We start from the raw sequence: 21,297 nt of genomic DNA on the forward strand, positions 1-21,297 counted from the left end.
TCCTCACAGCGCTACAGGAGCGCGCATGAGGGAAGACATTGTCGCTACTGTGATTCTGAACAAGTTGTTTCTGTTTGCTCCATTAAGAATAAGAAAAATGAAAGTTTTTATTTTACTTTCAAAAAAATGTATTTCTTAGACGTGAAATGGCTCAGTAGAGGCTATGATGGGCCATTCTAGCCCCAAATCCGTTTTAGTAGCTATTCTATCTTCATCAATAAAAATTGTATTAAATCCGCCTAGCCTGGAATCCTCGCTTTGCTTCAGACCATTTCTGTGCTTCATCCAGCAACATTTTATATTTTCTAAGTTATAAAAGAGCTGTGTAACGTGCAATTTCTTTCTTCTTTGTCGCTTTGATTTACATTCTCTCTGTTTTCCTCGTGGTTTCTTGATGTTGCCATAGCCGTTTTCGATGATGGTGTGTGTGTCCCTCAGAGCTCATTGTGTGAATGTTTTGTCTCTGCCAGAAAAGCACTTGCGAACATTTTACTGGTCATTGTATGGATGGATGTCTACTTCCGGTTAGATGGAAATATCATTCTATTTACTTCTTTTTACTTGTATTCAGGCATATGGCAAGCCTCGTCTGCAGCTGTTTCCTAGGCAATTTTCTTTCTGTGAATATCAATACTATTTTTAGATTTCAGATTGGATGTAAAAAAAAAAAAAGATGCTCATATAATGCTTACATAAATATAACTAAAAGGAGTTCAATTGAGAGATTGTACCCCAGAAGTTAACTCCGTCATGTCCCCATGAAGTGAAAACTACCGGGGTGAAAAATAAACATGGTATGGTTCTCACCATTTCCCCAAATGTTCATGTAAAAAAAAGAACGTTTCATATAAAAATAAATTGTTAAACAGCACTGTTTATTGGCACTCATATATTAAATAAAACTCCCTGTCCAATTCAGACACAAGATATTTCAATAAGGGAAACTAAGACAGATAAAGTGGGGATAAGAAGTTAGGTTCTGTCCCTAAGCACTGAAGTGAGGACAAGAAAACTAACGTCGAGCATGGACACGCAGTAAATGACATGACATGACAAATCCGGGGGAAAACACTTACATGCCAATCAAACCGATCTGGAAGAAAAGACTGACTTGTTTTCTTATTCATGTTTCCAAAAGGATTCCAGAAGCCAAAGAAATTAGCTGTTGTTGCACATGTAGGGAGGGGACAAGGGTGAGGGGACCGAAGAGCCCAGGGCACCAAAGTAAATGGGAAACTCACTCTGTCTTGCACAGTGCACGTCTCTAGCAACCAGCCACACCTCAGGCCCAGCCCTCCGCCTCACTGCCCGACCCACCAAAGCAAGACCAGCTCTCACTGCATATCAGGTGCCTACATGCAGGCATCTTTCAGACTGCAGCCCCTGTCCATCATGGTTGTGCACTCCTCCGATGGGAGCGTGATATCCACGGGGTTCTCCAGAAGTTCCACTTCATTCCCAAGCCAGACCCAGTCATGGGAATGGGGGATGTTGCCTTGCTCACTCACAGCCAATCTTTTGTGTCTGTATTTCCAAGCAAATGCCACACAGTTGATTAAGAAGACCAGAATGGCCAGGCAGAAGACACAGAGCAGAGCGTACATGCCGATCTCCAAGTCGGTTAACCCCCTGGAGGTCACCGTAAGGTCGCTGGGATTATTGGTTTCCGGTAACTTCCCTGGAGTGGGGAAGTTTGTGAAGGTGTCTGGACCACCGCTCTTGACTAACTTCTTCTCCTTTCTCTCCATGGGAGACTGTGGGGTTGTGCTTTTATTGGTACTTTCCACTTGGCCAACAGAGGCGCCATGTTGGAACCATTCCTGAACCGCTCTCTGTTGGTTTCCTTCACGCTCTATGGAATTACCGAGGTGGCCTTTGTATTCCCGACTGATGCCCTCAATGTCATTGGTGCCTGCTCGGTGTCCATCAGTGCTTGGTTCAAACTTGACCTTGACGTTTCCTTTACCTACGGCAAGAACACTCTTCCTCTTGGTCTTCTGACAAGGTTCACTAATCATCATTTCTAATTTAATCAAGGGCCCTTGCCCTTCACCCTCTGCAACCACAACCGGCCATTTGGGTTGAAAATTCGCCTGGACAGATACCACCGTTGCGTCCAATGATGAGACAGAAACAGAAAAATCTTCAAGACCATAAACATCTAAGCATGTTACCAAACCATCACTGGACAAATTCTAAGGACTTAGAAAAACACACGCAAAGCATTATGTTATAATTCATTTCCTTCCAATTTGTAGGCATGTACATAAATGTGGTTTCCAGTAAAATACGTTTTCAGTACACAGGCTGGGTAAAACGAACCTTTGTGTAATGTAATCCTTTGGTCTAGCAGCAGTCTTCCTTCCGCAGATGACCCACTGCAAAATGGCATGTGGACACGTGGTTGGTGTGTAAAAGCATAAAAGAGCAAAATTTATCCAAGCCACGAAGCACGTTTCTCAGAGACAAGACAGACTCTGGATAGGAAGCAGGAAGAAGCTTCGGGAATCCCCAGTCCCAGCTATGAGTGCTCTGCTGGCCTCCTTTGCGGGATGTGAGAGACAGAGAAGGGGTCTCAGTGGACCCAGGACAAAGCACTCTGGCATCTTACCTGCTGTGGGGTTTGAAGGACGTCCTGGGCCGCCACTGTTGAGACGATGGCTCTTCTGTCCACCCTGTGAGGCTGCAGGGAAAGGGACAAACCCGCCACCAGCTGTACTCCCAGGTCTGCAATGGTGACACGATCATCCAGGACGATCACTGTCTTCTCAGCCAGGATGGAGTCAGAGAGCGGCGAGAGGACCTTCAGAGGAAGCGAGAGAGCTCCAGTCTCTGCTGCACACAGCCCTCGTGAGAAAAAGAATGTTTAAGGAAAGAAAAAGATAAAATGCCTACAAAAGAAAGTGGATCTTTGTAGTCAGATGGATGTCCTCTTCTCAATTAGAACTTTCCCACGATCCGTTTAAACCCCTACCATGTGCTCTCCGTTTGCTGCTGGTGAATTCCTCGAGGAAATACAAACTAGCCTCAGACCGAGAGAGCAAAACCTCACGGTAACAGATCCAGGGTTAGTCGCCTGCGAAATTAGCAGGAAACACTGTTCCTCCCGCTGTCGTGTCACAACAAAGCCCTTATTTGGGTGACTACCACCTTTTTCACTCATCGAGAAACACTGTTCCCTAAAATCCAAGATTATCAAAAGAGCTTGTTCTTTGAAATCATATCAGGAGGAATGGACAGCCCTTTGCTGCCCCAAGGATCTCAGTCGCTTTGACACAGAGAAGGAAGTCTGATTTCCAGCTCAAGTGCAGGATTGCATGAGTGGTCTCTGAACACAAAGTTCCCCATCCTTGTGAACTCGGGTTCCCAAGAAGCAGGGCCCTGGGTCCATCCACAGTGTGGTTGGCACACAGCTTCATTCATTATACTACATATCGTCTGTGGTGGCTTTCATTCTACAATGACAGTTGCAGGGACCTTTGGCCAGCGACGTCTAAAATATTCACTGTCTAGCCCTCTTCCAATACAATTCACTAACAATAAGCTGTGATGTTACACTACTTGGGCTGAAACCTCTTACTACTCAGGGAAAATAATTCTGGAAGTCTTGAATTCTTGCTCTGGAGAATGGGATCGGGAGTATGACTTTTGCCTTCTAGGGTCATTGTAAGAATCATGAGTTGATTCATGCAAAATGTTGCTTGAAGCAGTCTGATGGGTTTTTTCCCCCACACCACCAAGCAATTAACTCCAGTCTCTGCAGACACTGACCTGAGTGTCTCACAGATTTAGCTCAGTTCTGAGACAATCTGCCCGGAGGTCACATCAGATCCCACAGGGCAAGGGCTCAGTCTACAAGACCGCCCCCACTTCTGGTGCCAATCGCAAGACCAGTTGTCACCTAAGCTTCTGACCGACCAGCTGAGTGAGGTTCCCAGGACCCCCTCCTGGGGTTCAATTAACTTTCTCACAGAACTCAGGAAACCAGTTTACTTTCTGGATTACTGGTGTATTACAGAGGATATTAAAGATATGAATGAACAGCCAGAAGAAGGATACACAGGGCAAGGTCTGGAAGGATCTGGAACACAGGATTCTGGCCCTGTGGATTGGGGGGCTGGCGCGTGGCTGTGATATTGTCCACCACCCAGAAGCTCTCCAAACCTTAGGCTTTGGAGTTTGTCTGGAGGCTCTATTACACAAGCACGACTGATTAAATCATTGGCCATCGGTGACTGATTCAACTGCCAGCCCCCCTCCCCTTCCTGGAAATCAGGGGATGGACTGAAAGTTCCCACCCTCTAGTCCTGGTGGGTTTCCCTGGCAACCAGGCCCCATGCGTAGGTGCTTTCCAAAAGTCTCCTCATAAACAGAACCAGTTGTGGGGGTAGGGGCTTGTTATGACTAACAAGATGCCCATTTCGCCTTGTGGCTCTGAATTGATTTCAGGAACTGAGAACCAGTGACCAAACACTCTAATAAAAAGACATCCCCCTTGCTCTGAACACTCAAGAAATTCCAAGAATTTGGGGAGCTGTGAGCAGAGCTATGGACAAAGAGCCAACATGCATTTATGATAAACCACACTGATGCAAGCCGTCTCTAGCATGCCACCAGCTCTTGGGAAAACACTGGCTGCTGTCATCATTCGTATTCCCTACGTAGACCTGATTTCTAACCACAGGGCTACGTCTGGTTGCCCACGGTCTCTCAGAGGGCACCCGAGCCCCCAGCCCCAGTGACATCTGGACAACCTGTCACTATGCAGGACTCTGTTCTCAGCGACCTTTTGACATCTGCCAGGTGCCAAGTAGGGAGGGAGCTGTGACCAGTAGCAGTGAGCCCTGTCTTCTTGAATAACTCCATCCACTTACAGGGCTGTTAGACTCCACGGGACATAAACGCCTCCCTCTCTAATTCACTTTCTGTTTACACAACAGGATAGGCACTTTATCCACGCACTTCAGCTTTTCTTGTGCCTCAGAAATCAAATATTCAGCCCCAGGCAGCCATCGGCTGTCTCATTATGCCCGCATGCTGGGGAATTCATTGCCTCACTAATGCCTGATGCCTGAGCTGATATTTCTAGTCCAAGTAAGACAACAGCGACAAAATCACTTATGTATGATTATATTTGGGCACGTTTTCTTTTCTTCTTTGTCCCCCCAGGGTGTTTATACTGTGTCTCTCTTCATAGACTGCAACACCACTTACGGAAGAGATATTATCAAAGCAAATTTGTGTTGCTAGGATTTGTTCTGTGACAATGTTCCCAGCCAACGAGCTGTATGCACACGGCTCTAATCTGGGCCACCTTGTTTCTTGATCAAGTGTTTGGACAAAGTGAACCCAGGAGAGCAGTTTCTAAAAGCTGCCTGCATAACAAGCTCAGAATCATGCGCTCCACTCACTCCTATCCCGTTACCTACCTTTCCAGCCCCAGGATGTCAAGTCTCCCAATCTGTCAACCAGCAGAGGCCAAAAATGTGGCCTTACTTTTTTGTTGTTGTTGTAAGAACACCTAACATGAGTTCTTTCCCCTTAACAAATCTTTCGTGCAATACAGTGTTGTAATAACGTCCCATCTTCCCCTCCCCCGTCCCTGGCAGCCACCATCCTGCTCTGTAATTCTATGAATTTGACTATTTTATAGACCTCTGGTGAAGTTCATTTATATATTGGGACCCACAATATGGGGTCCGCTCCAGTGGCCCAGCCCCCCACAAATCTCAACCTAAGTCAGGCTGCACTGACGGAAACACCTGTCAAGGAAACCTGACATCCACCGGTCACAGCCCCCAATTCAGCTCTAGCTGGCTCACCTGACCCTAGAAAATGGGACCTGCCACCTTATAAGGAAATTCTGACCTCCCAGCCAATCACGCCCTGTTTCTGTGGTGACTCTTCCAACTCTCTGTAAAACCCACTGTTGCCCCAAATTCTTTGGGAACAAATTCTTCACTGCTTGGAAGGCACTACACCCCGTCCCCATCCATGGATTGTCTTCTCTTGAATAAAGGACATCAAACTCTTTACTAAATTGTAACATTTTTGTCATTTGACACCTCCTGTAAGTAGATTCAAAGAGCATTTATCCTTATGTGACTGGCTTCTTCCACTTAGCTCACTGTCTTCCAGCTTCCTCCACGTTGTGCCCCAGTGATGACAGTTCCTAAAACTGCCACAGTCTGATTGACTAGACACCGAGACAACCAGACTAACAGGGCTTGTATCTAACATGCTTTTTGTGCAACAGTTACAAAGGATGACAAAGAAATTCCAGAAAAAGCACTGTGTCCCAATCAGCCATGATGAGCAAAATTTCAAAGTTAATAGAATTACATAATCTATTCTGTGTGTGTGTGTGTGTGTGTGTGTGTGTGTGTGTGTGTTCCCTACCAGATGTACTCACTCTTCCATAAATCAAATTTTATGCTTGGCCGTTTTGGACAATGCATAAGTGTTGGCTGTGAGGTGCTAATACCAGAGCAGGATTCTCTAAAAAAAAAATTACATACTAGGGTTTTATGACGGATTAGAATTCTACTGGGCAGAGTACTCAACAAAGGGTTTGAAGAAAAGAATGTAAGTGTTTTTACTCCTGTAAACTGTAATTTTGCAGAATGAAAGGACGGGTAGCCTTTCATTATAGTCTTTGTGTTCTGCCTTCCAAAGAAATGGCTAATTAGCAGGCTGAGAATAAGATAACTTAGGGCTCCATTTTACTTCTCATCTTCCTGTTGAGCAGAGGAGACACTCTGATTTTCCCTCCGAGGCCTTCAGAAAATAGCCCACGTGGACATAGATGGAGATGTGTGCACAAGAGTAACTTCTTATGAAAAAGACACCAAGTCCAAGTTCTCCCCAGAACCTCAAGCAAAAATGGATCCCACAATCTCATTTTTCATCTGCAGACACTGAGGCCCAGCAGAGTGACAAGGCTGGCTTGGGATTCCCTGGCCACTTCTGCAAACAACAGCAGCTCTGGGCCACTCCGAGGGTCCCCACAGCCACAAACCTACCGTGACTACACGTCTGTCTCTGAAGGCTCCCAACCAGCGAACACACAAGGAGGGTCCCATCTGTTCACTAAAGTAGGACTTTTGTCTGTGTTGTCACTGGTCTGTCCCAGGGACAAAAAAAAATACCTCCCTGCACATAGAAGACACCTAGCCAATGTTTATTGATGATGAGTATTAAGGAAAGCTACAGAACAAAACGACGGAATAGCACCAACGTGGAGCTCCGGGCAGAAACAAAGAGCAGGGCGTCTGCCCCAAGGCTCACTTTGGTCTCTGCCCATGTGTGTACTTTTCACACCGATCGGTGTACCGAAGCCATCTGGTCCCCGCAGTAGGTTAGTCCTACACCTTTGGTCCTCCATCCAAATGAGGAGCTGGGAGGACCCAATTTCTTACTTTCTACTTCTCTAGTCCTACCTCCTTTGAGACTCAGATCTACTAAAATAATATGAAGGTTCCGACTGGGTTTTTATTTAAAGACAAAAACAGTAAAGGAACATTTCATGGATTGAAATGCTTTGCATTTTCAATCACGATGAAAGATAATCTCATTTCTATTAAAAAAATAATAAAAAAACAACATGCAAAGCAAACACTATTGAGATAGCATTTCCCAGGTTTATAAAAGGTATTAGTAACCTAGGTTACTACAAGGAGGGGAGTGCTAAAGCTGCCTCATTTTGGGTCATAAGAGGCAACAATTAAATGTTCAGAACTGATATAATCGCAGGAGTTCCCTAAAGCAAAATAATTCATGTCAGCTTCTGACGTGTTAATTTGTTTATTTTCCAATTGACTGCTATTCCACAAGCCATAATTAAGTCTCTTTAAAATATTAGGTATTTAAATAGTAACTTCCAGATGCAAATATATATATGTATATATATATATATATATATATATATATATATATATATATATATATATGTTTGTTTGTTTTAACTATATATGTAATTATAGATTCTTTAATATTATAAATGTAATTATATATAAATATATTATAGATTCTTAAGAATGTTAGCAGGGGCTACTGAGGAGAGAATTGAGTCTCCTTCTTAGCAAACATGCATCAATAGGGCAAAACGTCCGAGGAACACAGGCTGCGTGTCGCCCTACTCTGTGCACTGCACTCCTGGAGACCCCAGAGCCAGCACATCCTGGTTCAGCCATCCACCACCGCGGACCGTCAGCCAGGAGCAGAGACAGGCGTTCTGTTGGCTGTTTGTATGTCCAGTGCAATAGTTCCATCTCTGTTGCAATTTTCGAAATAACCGTCCATGTAAACTATACCACCCTGCAAAGGTCACACTGGCAGAGGTGATAACTGCTTTTTAGAGCATGTTTGATGGATATAAAACCTCAAAATCAGGGCCACGTTTGTAAAAAGAGCGACTGTAGCAGAAGTTTCGACCAGAGCTGCCGAGGGAATGGATGGCCCTCTTTGATTTCCTTAAAAACCTGTTGTCACCATCACAGGCAGGAAACCAGAAGCTCAGCCAGTTCCGTCAGTTTATCCCCCCGGACATACACACCTCCAAACTCCGTTTGGAAGACGGGCCCTGGGGTCATGGCTTTGGACATTTGATTCCAGCTGATGCTATTATGAGACAGAAGAAAAAATCCATGCTTCCACTTAATAGGTCAGTTTAAGGAGTGGCTCCTTTTATCAGGAAAGCGGACAGCGGGAGAGGTCCCCAACCCAGGAATTTACACTGCGTGAGCTTCAACAACTCACTGATGCCCAGGGTTAATCTAATTTCCTCATGCATGTGTCATGGTGGAATTTAGAAATGACTTACGACGCTGACGCTGAAAATGCTAAACCACACAGGGTTACATAAACCCACAGAGCAGAAGAGGGAGGTGGCTCCTTTTCTCTGGAGGAGGAAGGCTAGCTCCACCTGGAAAGCACGGAGGTGGCAGATGGCGGAAGCTCAGAGAAGCTGTGTGACTTCCCCAAGGACCCCCAGTGGGAAGGTGGAAGAACTCAGATTCACTGACGAATGCCAAGTTTCTTTTGATGGCTGCTCACTAATCGAGCCAGCACATATTTCAGTCTTCTGTGCAAGTTGGCAAGAGACCTAGAAAATGATACTCTTAATCTACTCAATCTTTAGAAAGAAGAAAATGGTCCTTCTAACAACGGATCCTTGTAAAAAAAATCTACACACACCCGTCTGTGCTCCGGGAATTGTATAAAATCGGTGGTCACCATCTAAACTGTGGGACATGAGCAGGTTTTGCTGTTTGCTGGGTATGATGCAGGCACCACTGTCTTCCCCTCTGCAGACGCGGACCCAGATAATGGCTTGCCACTTCTGCCACTGGGTTCAGGTCACAGAGGGCTACCCTCCACCACCGCTCTCCACCTGGTTACCTCAGTCCCAGTGTAAAAACGTGAGCTGTGTTCTGTGTCCGAATGTCAGTTTGGCCGCAGGGTGGCTTTTTGGTTTTATCTATCAACTTCACAGATTCTAGACACGTTTTCCCACTCTCCGTGCCCCTGTCAACCCCCCTGAAAGGAGGACAGAGCAGTGCTGACTCCTGAGTTACACAGGGCAGCACAGGGCAAAAGGGGAGATCAAAGCCGACCCCCCAGGCTGACTCTGTGCTCCAGCCAGCCTGGAACTGCAGCCCTTTTCTAACCTTCGTGGAATGGAAACGCCACCATGACCTTTGCAATATCCACAGAAATGCCAGATTCTAGGGCGATAGCGGATTGAAAATAAAGGAGTAAAGAGAAGGAAACAGCAAACCTACTGATGTCTAAGTTAACCCACAACCTGAGAGTATGCTGTTGTCCAAATGTAGGCACAACCCAGACCTCACAGAGGCAGAAGCCAGCGCCTCTGTGGGCACGGGGAGCAGCAAGGAAAGAGAGAGCGTTTTGCAGGGTCTCAAGTCTCGGGCACAGGGGAGGGAGACTAACAAGGTGATGAGCGTGGCGCTGTTTTCCTTTTGTTCTTCCATGATGGGGTAGCGGCAGCTCATAATTCTGTGGGACTCGGGGACACAGCTTATTCTAGACTGGAATTCCCAACCAGGGGTGATTGTGTCATCCAGGGCGCACTGGCAATATCTGCAGATAATTTGGTTGTCACAACTTGGGGGGAGGGGAGGGTACAGGCCAGGGACACTGCTAAATGCCCACAACTCACAGAACAGCCCCTCTCAGCAGAGTGGTCCAGCACAAACGTCAGCGTGCTGAGGCTGACAAACCCCACGGCCAAGATTACGGCTCGGAATTGTACTGAAGTCTGTGAATTCAGCAAGGGAAGAGACAGCAGCCACATGCAGTCACTCGATTTCAGAGGAACTGTCCTGTAGGGGCCACCCCCTTTCTTCCTGTGAGCTCAGTGGGAAACCCGTGCCGTGTGCTGTATTCAATCTACTGGAGGAGATGGTGGAGGTCATGGGGCAAAGATATCATCTACTGCTGTTATCATCCATTTCCCTCGTTTCCATCTGAAGAGAAAATTGCATAGATTATTTCATCAGATGGTGTTTTAAATGAGTTCGGGTGTTCGTATATAATGTAATGTGACAAAAACTATTATGGAGAGGAAACTGGGAGGGAAAAAATGACAGGTTATTTCTTCTCTGAGAATGGAGGAGACTGGGGGAGAGACCCCAAAAGGAACAGTTCGCCCTCCTAGGGGACAAGGTACAGAGCCTTGTGTCAGTGACTTGGGGCTGCCAACTCCCGCGCCCCCTGGGGACAGGCTGGGCTTCCAGGGACCTGAGAGCTGTGAGCACAGCCTGGGGTGGTCACATTCCCTTTCACGGCGTCCTACATCCGTTTTAAATTTTCACACATAACGAGTGGGCTTTGGAGGTTTCAAACTGGCCCTCGTTTTTATTTAAAACCACTTAGTTCATAAATAATGATAATTCAGTGCAATAAACTCCCTCCATCTCGCTGATCTCAACTGATGGTGATGTCATCTCTCCAGAATCTCGGGCAAAAGCAAGGAAAGAGAGGAGAGGAGAGAAGAGGAGAGGAGGGGAGGGGAGGGGAGAGGAGAGGAGAGGGGAGGGGAGGAGAGGAGAGGAGAGGAGAGGGGAGGAGAGGAGAGGGGAGGGGAGGAGAGGGGAGGGGAGGGGAGGGGAGGGGAGGGGAGGGGAGGGGAGGGAGCTGGGCGTAGAATGGCTGGGTCAGAGGTAAGCCATTTGTGTAACTTGTTTCTAAAAAGCAGCCCAGCTGTTTTCCCACGTGGCTGGCTGCACCATGTCACCTCCCCAGCAGAAAGTTCTACTCCCTCCACATCCTCACCAGGACTTGGGGTGGTCAACATATTTTTAAATTTTAGCCATGCTAATGGGCGAGTAACACCATCTCCTTGCAGTTTGCATTTCCCTTTTCCTGATAACAAATGACGGTGCGCCTTTTCACACGCCTGTGTCCACTTGCTGTCCCCCCCGCGTAGCTCCAGGAGACGTTTGTTACCGAGTGACAAGCCATGCCCTTTGAACCGGAACTCACATCAAAATGCCTGAGCAATCGGCCACTGGCCACTGCCTGGGGGACGAGCTGGTGAGAGTGGCAGTAAAATGAGAATGAACTTTCTGGTGAGAAATGCTGGTGGCTTCTGTCCAAACGACTCCCTGATTGTTAGTGTGCCCTACCACTACTGTGGGGGTAGGTGTCCTGCCTGTGATGGTGACAACTGATGGCCCCAAGACACTAAAGGCAGCAGAGGCCTCCTCACAGAGGTCATGCCCATCTCCCTGGAAGGTGCACATTATCTGGCTGTGTCGCTCCCGACTGGCTGAGTGATCACCAGCTCTTCTCTCTGATCCTTGCAAAGAGCAAGATAATGGATGGCCTGGGACCCTGAAGTTACAGTTGATTAGACAGTGTCCACCCAAGTCAGACGCAGCCTGTGAACGCTCAGCCTTTGATTGACACCTGTTGGAGGCAGGGGTAGGCATTCTGATGTCAAGGAGAGGCCCGTCGGGGTGTAGTGTCACAGCGAAGTGGTGGGTGGTTAGATTGTGGGTGCTGGTGCAGACGTCTGCTTACCTGCTTTCTGATCTTGGCGCGTTCCTCAGCGTTCCTATCTGTAAAATGGGACAACAGGAGCAGCTGCTCCTGAGGTGAGCGATTACCGCTATGACCACTGGAGGGCACTGTCCTGTCGGCACGGGGCTCCTGGCTTTGAGAACAACCAACAGATTTTCATTTCTCCCCCCACATAAGCCAAAAATCTTGACTTCAAGTACAATTTCTAAATTCAAATATTTAATGTACAAAAATGTAAAAATATTTTGAGGGCCAAAATGTTTTGTTTGCCCCGCCTACAGACTGCAATTACGCATGTCACGTGGAATGAGGTAAGCGTGCAGTTTTAATCCTCTAGCTGTAACCACAGTTCCTGCCACTATTGCTCCACTGCTCATCATGCATGAGCTAAATACAGGGCACTCTACTCACCACTCCCTCTGTGTTCTCCCAGCAGAACCACCTCCACTTGGCAGGTGGGGAAATAGAGGCTCAGCGAGGTTCAGAGATTTGGCCAAGGTCACAGGACCAGGAAATGACAAAGCCACGATTTAAACCTCGGTCTGCCCGTCCCAGGGACAGTGCCCAGGGACAGTATGCATGCTGTTCTAGCACCTTCCTCCGGTTTTATCCGTGGCATATCTACTCTTCCACCTCCCCCGCTTGGGGACAGATGATGGCCAAACTAACACTGGACCAGACGTCTCCACTCAGGGCTGACCAGCCTGGTGCGGGACTTATAGACACCACCCCAGGCAGGAGGCCCTGCTTTCCTCCTGGGCCTCTGTCTGCCTCCGAGTGTGGAAACAGCCAGCGAGGAAGTAGGTCCCGCCCCAGGCAGCTCACGCTGGCAGCGCTCCTGCTTAAGCTGCTGCTCCCCTGCAGCGGGGGCCGTTTTGGTGTGTGTATATCTATGTGCTATGTTTAGAAACGCTGCAGCTGGCTCAGAATGTTCCCAATGGTTGCGAGGCTACAATTTTCTTTCTTTGTCAGCCTTCCCAATAGGAACAAATCCCATGAGAGTTCACTCAACCTGTTGGAGGCTACTTGGTGTTCTGAGAACCCAGGGCTTTGTATAACCTGTGTGTGTGTGTGTGTGTGTGTGTGTGTGTGTGAGAGAGAGATAATTAGACTCGAGTGGATGGACTGGGTCAGGAGTGGAAATAGTGGTTGGTCCATCTGCACCCTGGGCAGCCACAGACAAGAGTCTCTGTCCATGATGATGCCCAATTCTGGGGCCATTTCTATGGCAGGATACCCACCTAGGATGCTTGGAAAGCCACTGGCCAAGAATAAGGCATGTGGGCTCCTCACAGATGCAGTGAGAGGCAGGGGAGGCAGAGCGGACCTTGGTTCTGGAGATACCCGAGTTCAAGTCATGTTTCCGTCCCCATGTCATCGGGAAAGTAACATTTTTGTTGGGTTTTTGATTTGCTTTTGCTTTGAAGGATGTATCCTATTATCATGTTGTCCCTTCTTGGGATTTTTTTTCCCCATCTCAAACCATTCAGTAGATAATGTATGCAGAAAATAAAAGAAATAATCCAAGAGTACTGAAGAGTCAGCGTAGCAGAAACCAATCAGCCTCACGTGGGTGACGCTTCATTTCTGAAGCTGCGTGTTAATAACGCATGCTCGTTAAGTTGTTATTCTTTCCACGTCGTGGGTTTGTTTGTGAAAATGCACGTCCCCTCTCTGTGTGGCAGCCAGCATGGCCTCCTGCAGAAATGTACACCGGGCACGCTGGACTTTCCTTCCTCAGCAGGTCAGCACGATGGCAGAGTCAGGGCCACCCTGTTATCGAACAAGCAGGTCACACAGGCAGCCATACAGACAGACCCAGGGGCAGCCCACCTCCCTGCCCGAGCGCGCTGCTTTACAAAGCTGTCTCTTAATGGGAGCTTTCAACAGCCCACAAGGGAGCCCCGGATGGGAGCTCTGATTGGATGTGAAATCGCTGGGTGGCCGCAGGGCTCTCAGAAAATCAGAGTGCGCCCTGTGGCGTGAGGCAGCTCATTGTGCAGAGTCACGGCTTCCGTGGGCAAGCTGTCCTCCCCAGGACAGAGATCGGGACCTCACCACACCACCCATGAATGCGCGGCCTCATCAGCCAAAGATAAATATTTTCCAGAGGCAGAGATGGTTCTGGGGAGATCGGGGAAGTGGCCACGTAGGCTCTGAGGTCCACAGCTCCCCTTTTCAGGGGCTTTTCTGCTCCCAGTTAAGAACCATACAGCTTCTTTTATTTCATCTTGAGTACTTCCTTTCCTCCAGGGTATCAGTCTGTTACTCATGCCCTTGATTGTGGGGTAAAACCCGGGGTAGATTGCATCAACCAGAAATGTCTGGAACGGTGCGTTCCATGTTTCCTTACTGTGACACTGATACTGTCATTAGCCCACGGAGAGGTCTACATTTCCTCCCCTTGATCGTGGGCAGACATGTGGCCTTGGCGAAGTTACACCATGTGACCTTTGAAGTCTCATCATGAAAGACCCACTCCATCTTTCAAAGGAGGAGAGGTTTGAAGTCCACCAGTGTTCCTTGGATCCCTGGTCTCCTGCTCGGTATAAGTAAAAATACATCTCACACATTTCAATCAGAAATGGCATGAGAATACGAGTGTGCTGTTACAACAGATGGCTCCCACGCGTTTGATGATCCATTTATGTCTATCCTGTAGCATGAGGAATGAAATGACAGTGCTCTGGTATGAAACATGGAAATGGAGGAGCTTATGATTTGAAGAGAGTTTTTATTTTCATGTGTCTATGCTTTTTGACTTTTCTATAATAAGTGTTTTTTTAAAATAAGAACTGAAGTCTACCGGAATGCAGAGACACCCATCAGTCCATGGGGCTGGCTGGGGTGCTGGCTGATGGAGGCGGAGCCACCCTTTCAGCTCCCAGCTGCCAGGTAGCCACCGTGGCACAAGCTTCTGGAAGGAGCTTTCATTTATTTACACTCCGGGAGTGGGCCAGGGGAGGGGTCCAACCCCCCCAAGGAGGTGAGTGAGAGCAGGAGAGAGTAAAGCGTGTGACCCAGCAGGGAACCCGAGAGAAGGGTGAGTCATGTGAACCCCTGAGAAACACCGTGGGGGTGGGGCAAAATCACCAGCAGGTTGACAGCATCAGGCATCCATCAGCCCACAGACGGATGAGCAAAGGTGGTCTAACCACACAGCAGTATTACTCAGATGTGGAAAGGCACGCACTGCCGACTCAGGCTACAACACAGGCAATCGTGAACACGTGCTCAGTGAGGAGGGTCACACGCAAAGGCCACACGTGTATGATTTCATGTACATGAAATGTCCAGATCGGGCAAGTGATCAGAGACAGAAAACACATTGCTGGTGGCCTGGGGCTGGGGGGTGAGTGCTCATGGCCATGAGGGGTCTTGTCAGCATGATGGACGTGTTGGAGACTTGACTGTGGTCAAGGTTGCCCAACTCTGTGAATATACGAGAAACCACTGAATTGTGTGCTTTCAATGGTGAATTGCACGGTCTGTGCATTATACCTCAATAAAGCTAGGTTTGAGCATATATATAAATTACATGAGTTTATGGCACCCTTTAGCTGTCAGAGGTGTGTCATAGGGAAAAAGAACTTAAACGCAATTTAAAATGTCCTCTTGAGAGGAGGTGAAATAAAGACCATTAAAATGCTACCATCAGGAACTGCTGAGTACAGATGTGAGTAGCAACCAACTCTGCCATCTCTCTGAGGCAGAGCTTATGACTGGCGGCTGTTCTGATGGGGTAGTTCTCACGGCATTTCCCTCTTAAATCTTTTGACTATTATTTGTTCTCTTAAATTCTTCCTCTCTCTCTCTCTCTCTCTCTCTCTCCTCTCTCTGTGTGTCTGTGTGTTTTTAAAGCATACAGGCTTAAAGTGAGGGGAATTATTCATTTTCATTCTCTTACTGTGCACTAAGCATTTTACTACTTATACAATTTTAATCTTCAAAATACCCTGATGAGGTGTTTCTGGTAGGAATTATTTTACCCTTTTGTAGATAAAGATACTAAGGCCATATAACGCTAACAGACTTTTCCAGGTCCCATTGATCATCGATGGAGAGCTGGGATTTGAACTCAGGGAGCCCGAACATATTATTATGCCTCTAACGAAGCTGAGGAATTACAACATGAACACATGGCTCCATTTTCCTCTGTGTTCCCAGAGCAGAGACGCATGGCGTAGGCGTGGGCATTTGAGAGCAGGTGTCTCAGACTCTAGAGGAGATGGAGGTAGTAATTCTGGAGCAAAGTCATGTCCCCCCTACCTAACTTGGTCTTCATGACTCCACGTTGTCATAAATAACCTGGTCACCTACAGACAGTGAAGGCGCTTATTTCTTCGGAGAACATTATTGTCTGAGAACATAGCATCCTGGCGAGAGCACCTGGAAGGTGGTGGTACGACACAGGTGCTTCACTAACACCGTCAGCTCCTTCCTCTCTCGTCATTCACCATCACTCACAACGCAGAGCGATTCCAGTTAACCGGCCTGCAACGCGCGTGGCTGCAGGAGCTGCCTTGGAAGTGGGTCACAAACATCAGAGGCATGGGCAGAGCCTTTCAAAGTGTGTCACGTCCCATTCTTGCCACAGAAACACTCAGGATTCTATTATTGGCGGACAGACAGTAGTTTCCCTCTTGACTCGTCGACCTGGGTCTCTTTTTCCAATCTACCCTAAGGTTTCCTGAAAGGATGAACTAAATACCTTTATAGTTTATTTTCCCTCTTTTATGTCTAGCTGACTCCAGTGTGTTCTCTGAGATCAATCCTTTGGTGTTTCTATATTTTTGAATATGTCCCGGAAAGGACACAACGTCTAAGCCTTGTTATGTGGCCAGCGTGGTAATGAGTTTGCCGGAGCTGCCCACGGGGTTCCCTGTGCTGGGATGATTCTGAGCTGTGGGTACTTGTGTTAGGTGGGGGCTGCCCACTCTGTGGTGACTGCAAACAGTAGCATTTGCAGAGGGTGTTGCTCGTTCTCGTTTATGCAGAAACATCATGGATTCAGCAGCTGAGCTTTTCCTCTATCCATAGTATGCTATGTTCAGTATACTCACTAATTAACTCTGTGGACAGCATATCCTGGGGACGAAGTGCAATCTGCAGAATGAATGAATGAATTGCATGGGTGAATGAACCAATGGTCTGACCCTTTCATGTGAACTATGGAGAAACAGGCCTAGAGAATGAAACTGATTGGCCAAAGGCCATGCCTCGTTCTCAAGGGAGCAGGCTTCGCCTATCCATTCATTCAAGGGAGCAGGCTTCACCTCGCCTATCCATGCAGACATTTCCCGAGTGTCGTCGTCCGCTCAGGCTGCTATAACGGAATACCCCTGACTGGGCCGTTTAAACAACAGGAACGTATTCCTCACAGTTCTGGAGGCTGGAGGTCCAAGGTGGAGGTGCTGGCACTCAGTGCCTGGCCTGCTGATCGCTGCCTTCTAGCTGTGCTCCCACAAGGATGAGGGAGGGGCCCTGGTGTCTCCTCTCCAAGGGCACACCTCTCTCAGCTTAGGGCCCCGCCCTGTGACTTCATCTACCCTTCAGTGTCTCCTTCACACATATCACATAGGAGGTCAGGACTCCAACCTATGAATTTCGGGGACGGTTGGTGTCTCCTTCCATGTCATCTGCTAGAAGTTCTGGGTTGTTTCACCCACCATGGCTCAGAAAAACCATCTAAGGGGTCACTAGGGTCTACACCAGGGTAAACGTTTAGCAGAGTCCTCGGCCAACATACGAGGAAATCCATAGCACAAATTATTGTCATAGTCACTTCAAAGGGAAGAAGTGGAAAACCCAGATGCCCAGCTGATTATGTGTGAATTTTCACCCCATGCTCGGTAGCTGACCAATAGTAACTTCAGCTGAGGACTTTTAAGATGCCCAAATAAATTTTGCCTCAAAAAAGAAATAAATTCAGGTCCTAGTAGAAAAACATACGGATTTTACTGAGAAGGATAGATCGAGTGAAGTAGTTACTTATTTTGGCTAAATAAATGTTTAGAATTCTCTCTCAGAAGCAAGAGGGTAGACTGAGTGACAAAGAGAATATGCACCCTGAACGACAATAATTGCCTTATTTCACGATGACCTTGGTTCAATTTTCTCCTGATGATTTTCTTTTCAATTAGGAGATCATTTTTTGCATTTAAAACCTTTCCTAAGACACTCAGCTGCTCCTAAATGATAGTAAAGTCTATATCATTCTAAAAAGAAGAGTAGGAATTCAGGTTTGATTCAAAACTCAGTGGGCAGTAAGGAGTTCCGACCATTAGGACGTGAATTATCTTGAGTGGGGTTGAAGAGAGACCGGTTCTGAGAGAACAGGCAGTAAATCGGAAGGAGATACACGACATCTTCAGCGTGATTGTAAGTGGGCAGGTATCCTCCCCTGAATTATACTTAGCCCTCCGCGTAGGATAAGGCCCCATTCACCAACTGAAAATTTGGGTGAAGAGGAAGATTACATTTTATTACGTTTCATACGAATCATTTCCAAGTCCTAAAATGGTGCCTGTTATTAGACTGACTTCTCAGATCCTTTCTAATGAACCGGGCTGTGTTTGTGAGAAAAACAAGCTTTCAACAGCAATGGATCCTGGGAGGTGGGTATTCCAACTGGCCTCCAGACCTGTATAGTAAGCTATCAATTTTTGCAACTATTTTCAAACATTATTCCTTTCTTTTTTCTTTTACTTTTTAAAAAACAAAAGAGGCTCATGTTATCATATTTTATATGCCATTTTTATGACCACTCTCTCCAAATACGAACTCAAATGCGTGATGGTTGAAAAAGAAGGTATAGATACATGGCACTTTTACATCACCCATCTAAAAATCAGAGCTAAGTCAATTTTCAGGCATTTTAAACTCAAGATTTATGAAAGCAGTATTGAATAAGGCCTAATTAATGATGCAAATGACACCATAAGGCTTTGGAGACATTTCACTCCGACCATATGCTTGGCACACACACAAAATTTTCTTTTCATCATCACAAAGAAAGGTACGGGGAGAATTAAGAAATTTCCTCAGTTGTTCTTCTTGGTCCAACATCTATTTAAATACATACATTAGGTGGTTGGAAGTTATCAAAATGAAAAGAACTCACATTTGTTCATTGCTCAAACATTGTGCTGGGTGTTTTGCATTCTCTCATTTAACGGACCTTTCGTCCGTACATACTAGACAGGTGTGGACATCTCCCTCCCACCCCCCCCACGCCCCTATTCCTTTCTGTTTATAGCACGCTGACGGGGTTGCGTAATTAGCCCCCATTCTCTGACCTGTTGAGAACGTAGGTTCCCCACGTAAAATACCATTTTGAAATGACGAGAGCGGAAATCAATGAAATGTGTAGCTAAAGATATTTTAAGAAATCAGTTAGTTCCCACATCAGAGAACTCTGCTTTTCTGTCTTCCTGGATGGTCTCACTCCAAATTTTCTATAGCTGACTCCTTCTCAAGATTCAAATTGCCACCCAAATGTTACCTTTCCCCGAGAAGCTTCCCCTGATCTCCCTCCCAACTCCCCCCGCCCCCCCGCAAGCTACCTGAGTTACGTTAGAAATGTGATTGTATTTGCATCATCAAATTATCATCAAATTATCTGGGAACATAAAGTCCCAGAAATTATGATCTTCTCTACCCACTTTACCACCGTTCTCTGAATGCCTAGAACGGTGCTTGGCACATACTACTTCCTCAGTAAATGCATAGCCCCACTTCCCAAGTGAGCAAGTTGGAGAAAAGGACCATTATATAACTTCTCTGAGGTCATGTGATACCCAGGGACTCAAATGTAAGACCTTGTATGGTGGATTCCACTTCCCAGATGCCAGGTGAAAAATTCCTAATACGTGCATGTTTAGTGGTGGATATTAAACAGAACGCTCATGTTATGGAGATACATAAACATGGAAAAGATTATATTTCTTTCTTCGGTTTGTGCAGTCAAGCCTTTTCACGCAGGAAAGTTAGTTTAGCACTGAGACTTTTCTGAAGCACACACATCTCACCTCCAGAAGAAAACTGAAATGTTTTTGTTCCACAGGTGACATGGGCAACTTAAAATGATGCGAAACATATGGTCATTTCACAGCAATGCCAGTAAGACTTAGCAAATCTCATTAATGCACCTAGTAACTAGGAATTCGACTAGCCCAGGGCGCATTCGACTAGCCCAGGGCGCATTCGACTAGCCCAGGGCGCATTCGACTAGCCCAGGGCGCATTCGACTAGCCCAGGGCGAATCCCTACTAACTAGGAATTCTATGTCACAATGAAACTGTTGTGATCCAGTCAGAGCACGTCTGTGTTATTTAGGAAAATAAATAATTACACTCTGCCCTTGAGACATGTTGGTAACTGGGCGCCCTGGGCTAGTCGTCTAGCAGTCTTGTCTGGAACCGAACTTGAAAATCTGGGGAGCATGACAGTCCTGAGATCAAGGTTTAAAATTTCGGTCACCAGAGGGAACTGTTAGCTTCATAGAGGACAAAATCCAATCCTGAAACACAAATTCCACTCTTAACCTTGGCTGGTTATCACCATCAAGGGACATTGGTCTTAGGCCCATAGGTGTAGGTTCCCCCACAGAGAAATCACCGCCATCGTGGAAAGCCCCATTCGAAGCACACAAGCCACGCTTTTCATGCAGAGAAAGAAAGCACGATTGCCCTTACTGGTGGCAGTCACGGAGTTCTCTGGAGGCGTGTAACTTCTTCTTTTATATATTTTGTACGTAAAATATTTTTTCTCTATTTTATTTTGGGTAGTTTCTATGCATTTAAGTTCACTCATAGCTACTCAGCTGTTAACCCCATCTCCATCCTTGTAGTTTTCATCTTCCGAAGTTTGATCTGAGATTTCTCATACCGTCCATGTCTTTAACTTTTGAACGTACGGACTAACTACGGTTCTAACTGCTCGCATCTCAGTGCCTGCTAATTCTAAGGTCCGTGGCTTAGAATTGATTGTTTGCGTTTCCTCACATTGGGTTACAGTGTCTTGCTTTCTGGCAAATACATAATCCGCACACCTGGTAACGTTTTATTCGGTTCCAGACATTGGGAATCTTGCCTTGTTGAGTGTTGGATATTTTGGTATTCCTGTAAATATTCTTGAGGTTTGTTTTGGGACACAGTTAAGTTACTTGGTCCTTTTCGGTCTCACTTTTGATTTGTTTGGCGCCGGGCTCAATCTCATTCCTCATCACTACTGGGGTAAGACTCTTCTGGA

At 46.6% G+C, this 21,297-nt stretch overlaps 1 protein-coding gene across 1 annotated transcript; it reads right to left on the reverse strand.

Moving 5' to 3' along the window:
- Nucleotides 1-1,352: 1,352 nt before the first annotated feature.
- Nucleotides 1,353-21,271, reverse strand: LOC308492616 (transmembrane protein 132B-like; the record flags this gene model as incomplete). The annotated part of the gene is made up of 6 exons (XM_081037783.1): nt 1,353-2,195; nt 2,585-2,803; nt 9,852-10,049; nt 10,181-10,279; nt 12,046-12,114; nt 21,212-21,271. 6 exons carry the CDS (start codon nt 21,269-21,271, stop codon nt 1,353-1,355), a joined length of 1,488 nt encoding a protein of 495 aa, XP_080893909.1.
- Nucleotides 21,272-21,297: the final 26 nt, after the last annotated feature.

The sequence above is a fragment of the Rhinolophus hipposideros genome (genome assembly GCF_964194185.1).
Source record: "Rhinolophus hipposideros genome assembly, chromosome: 24".
Classification (NCBI taxonomy): domain Eukaryota; kingdom Metazoa; phylum Chordata; class Mammalia; order Chiroptera; family Rhinolophidae; genus Rhinolophus; species Rhinolophus hipposideros.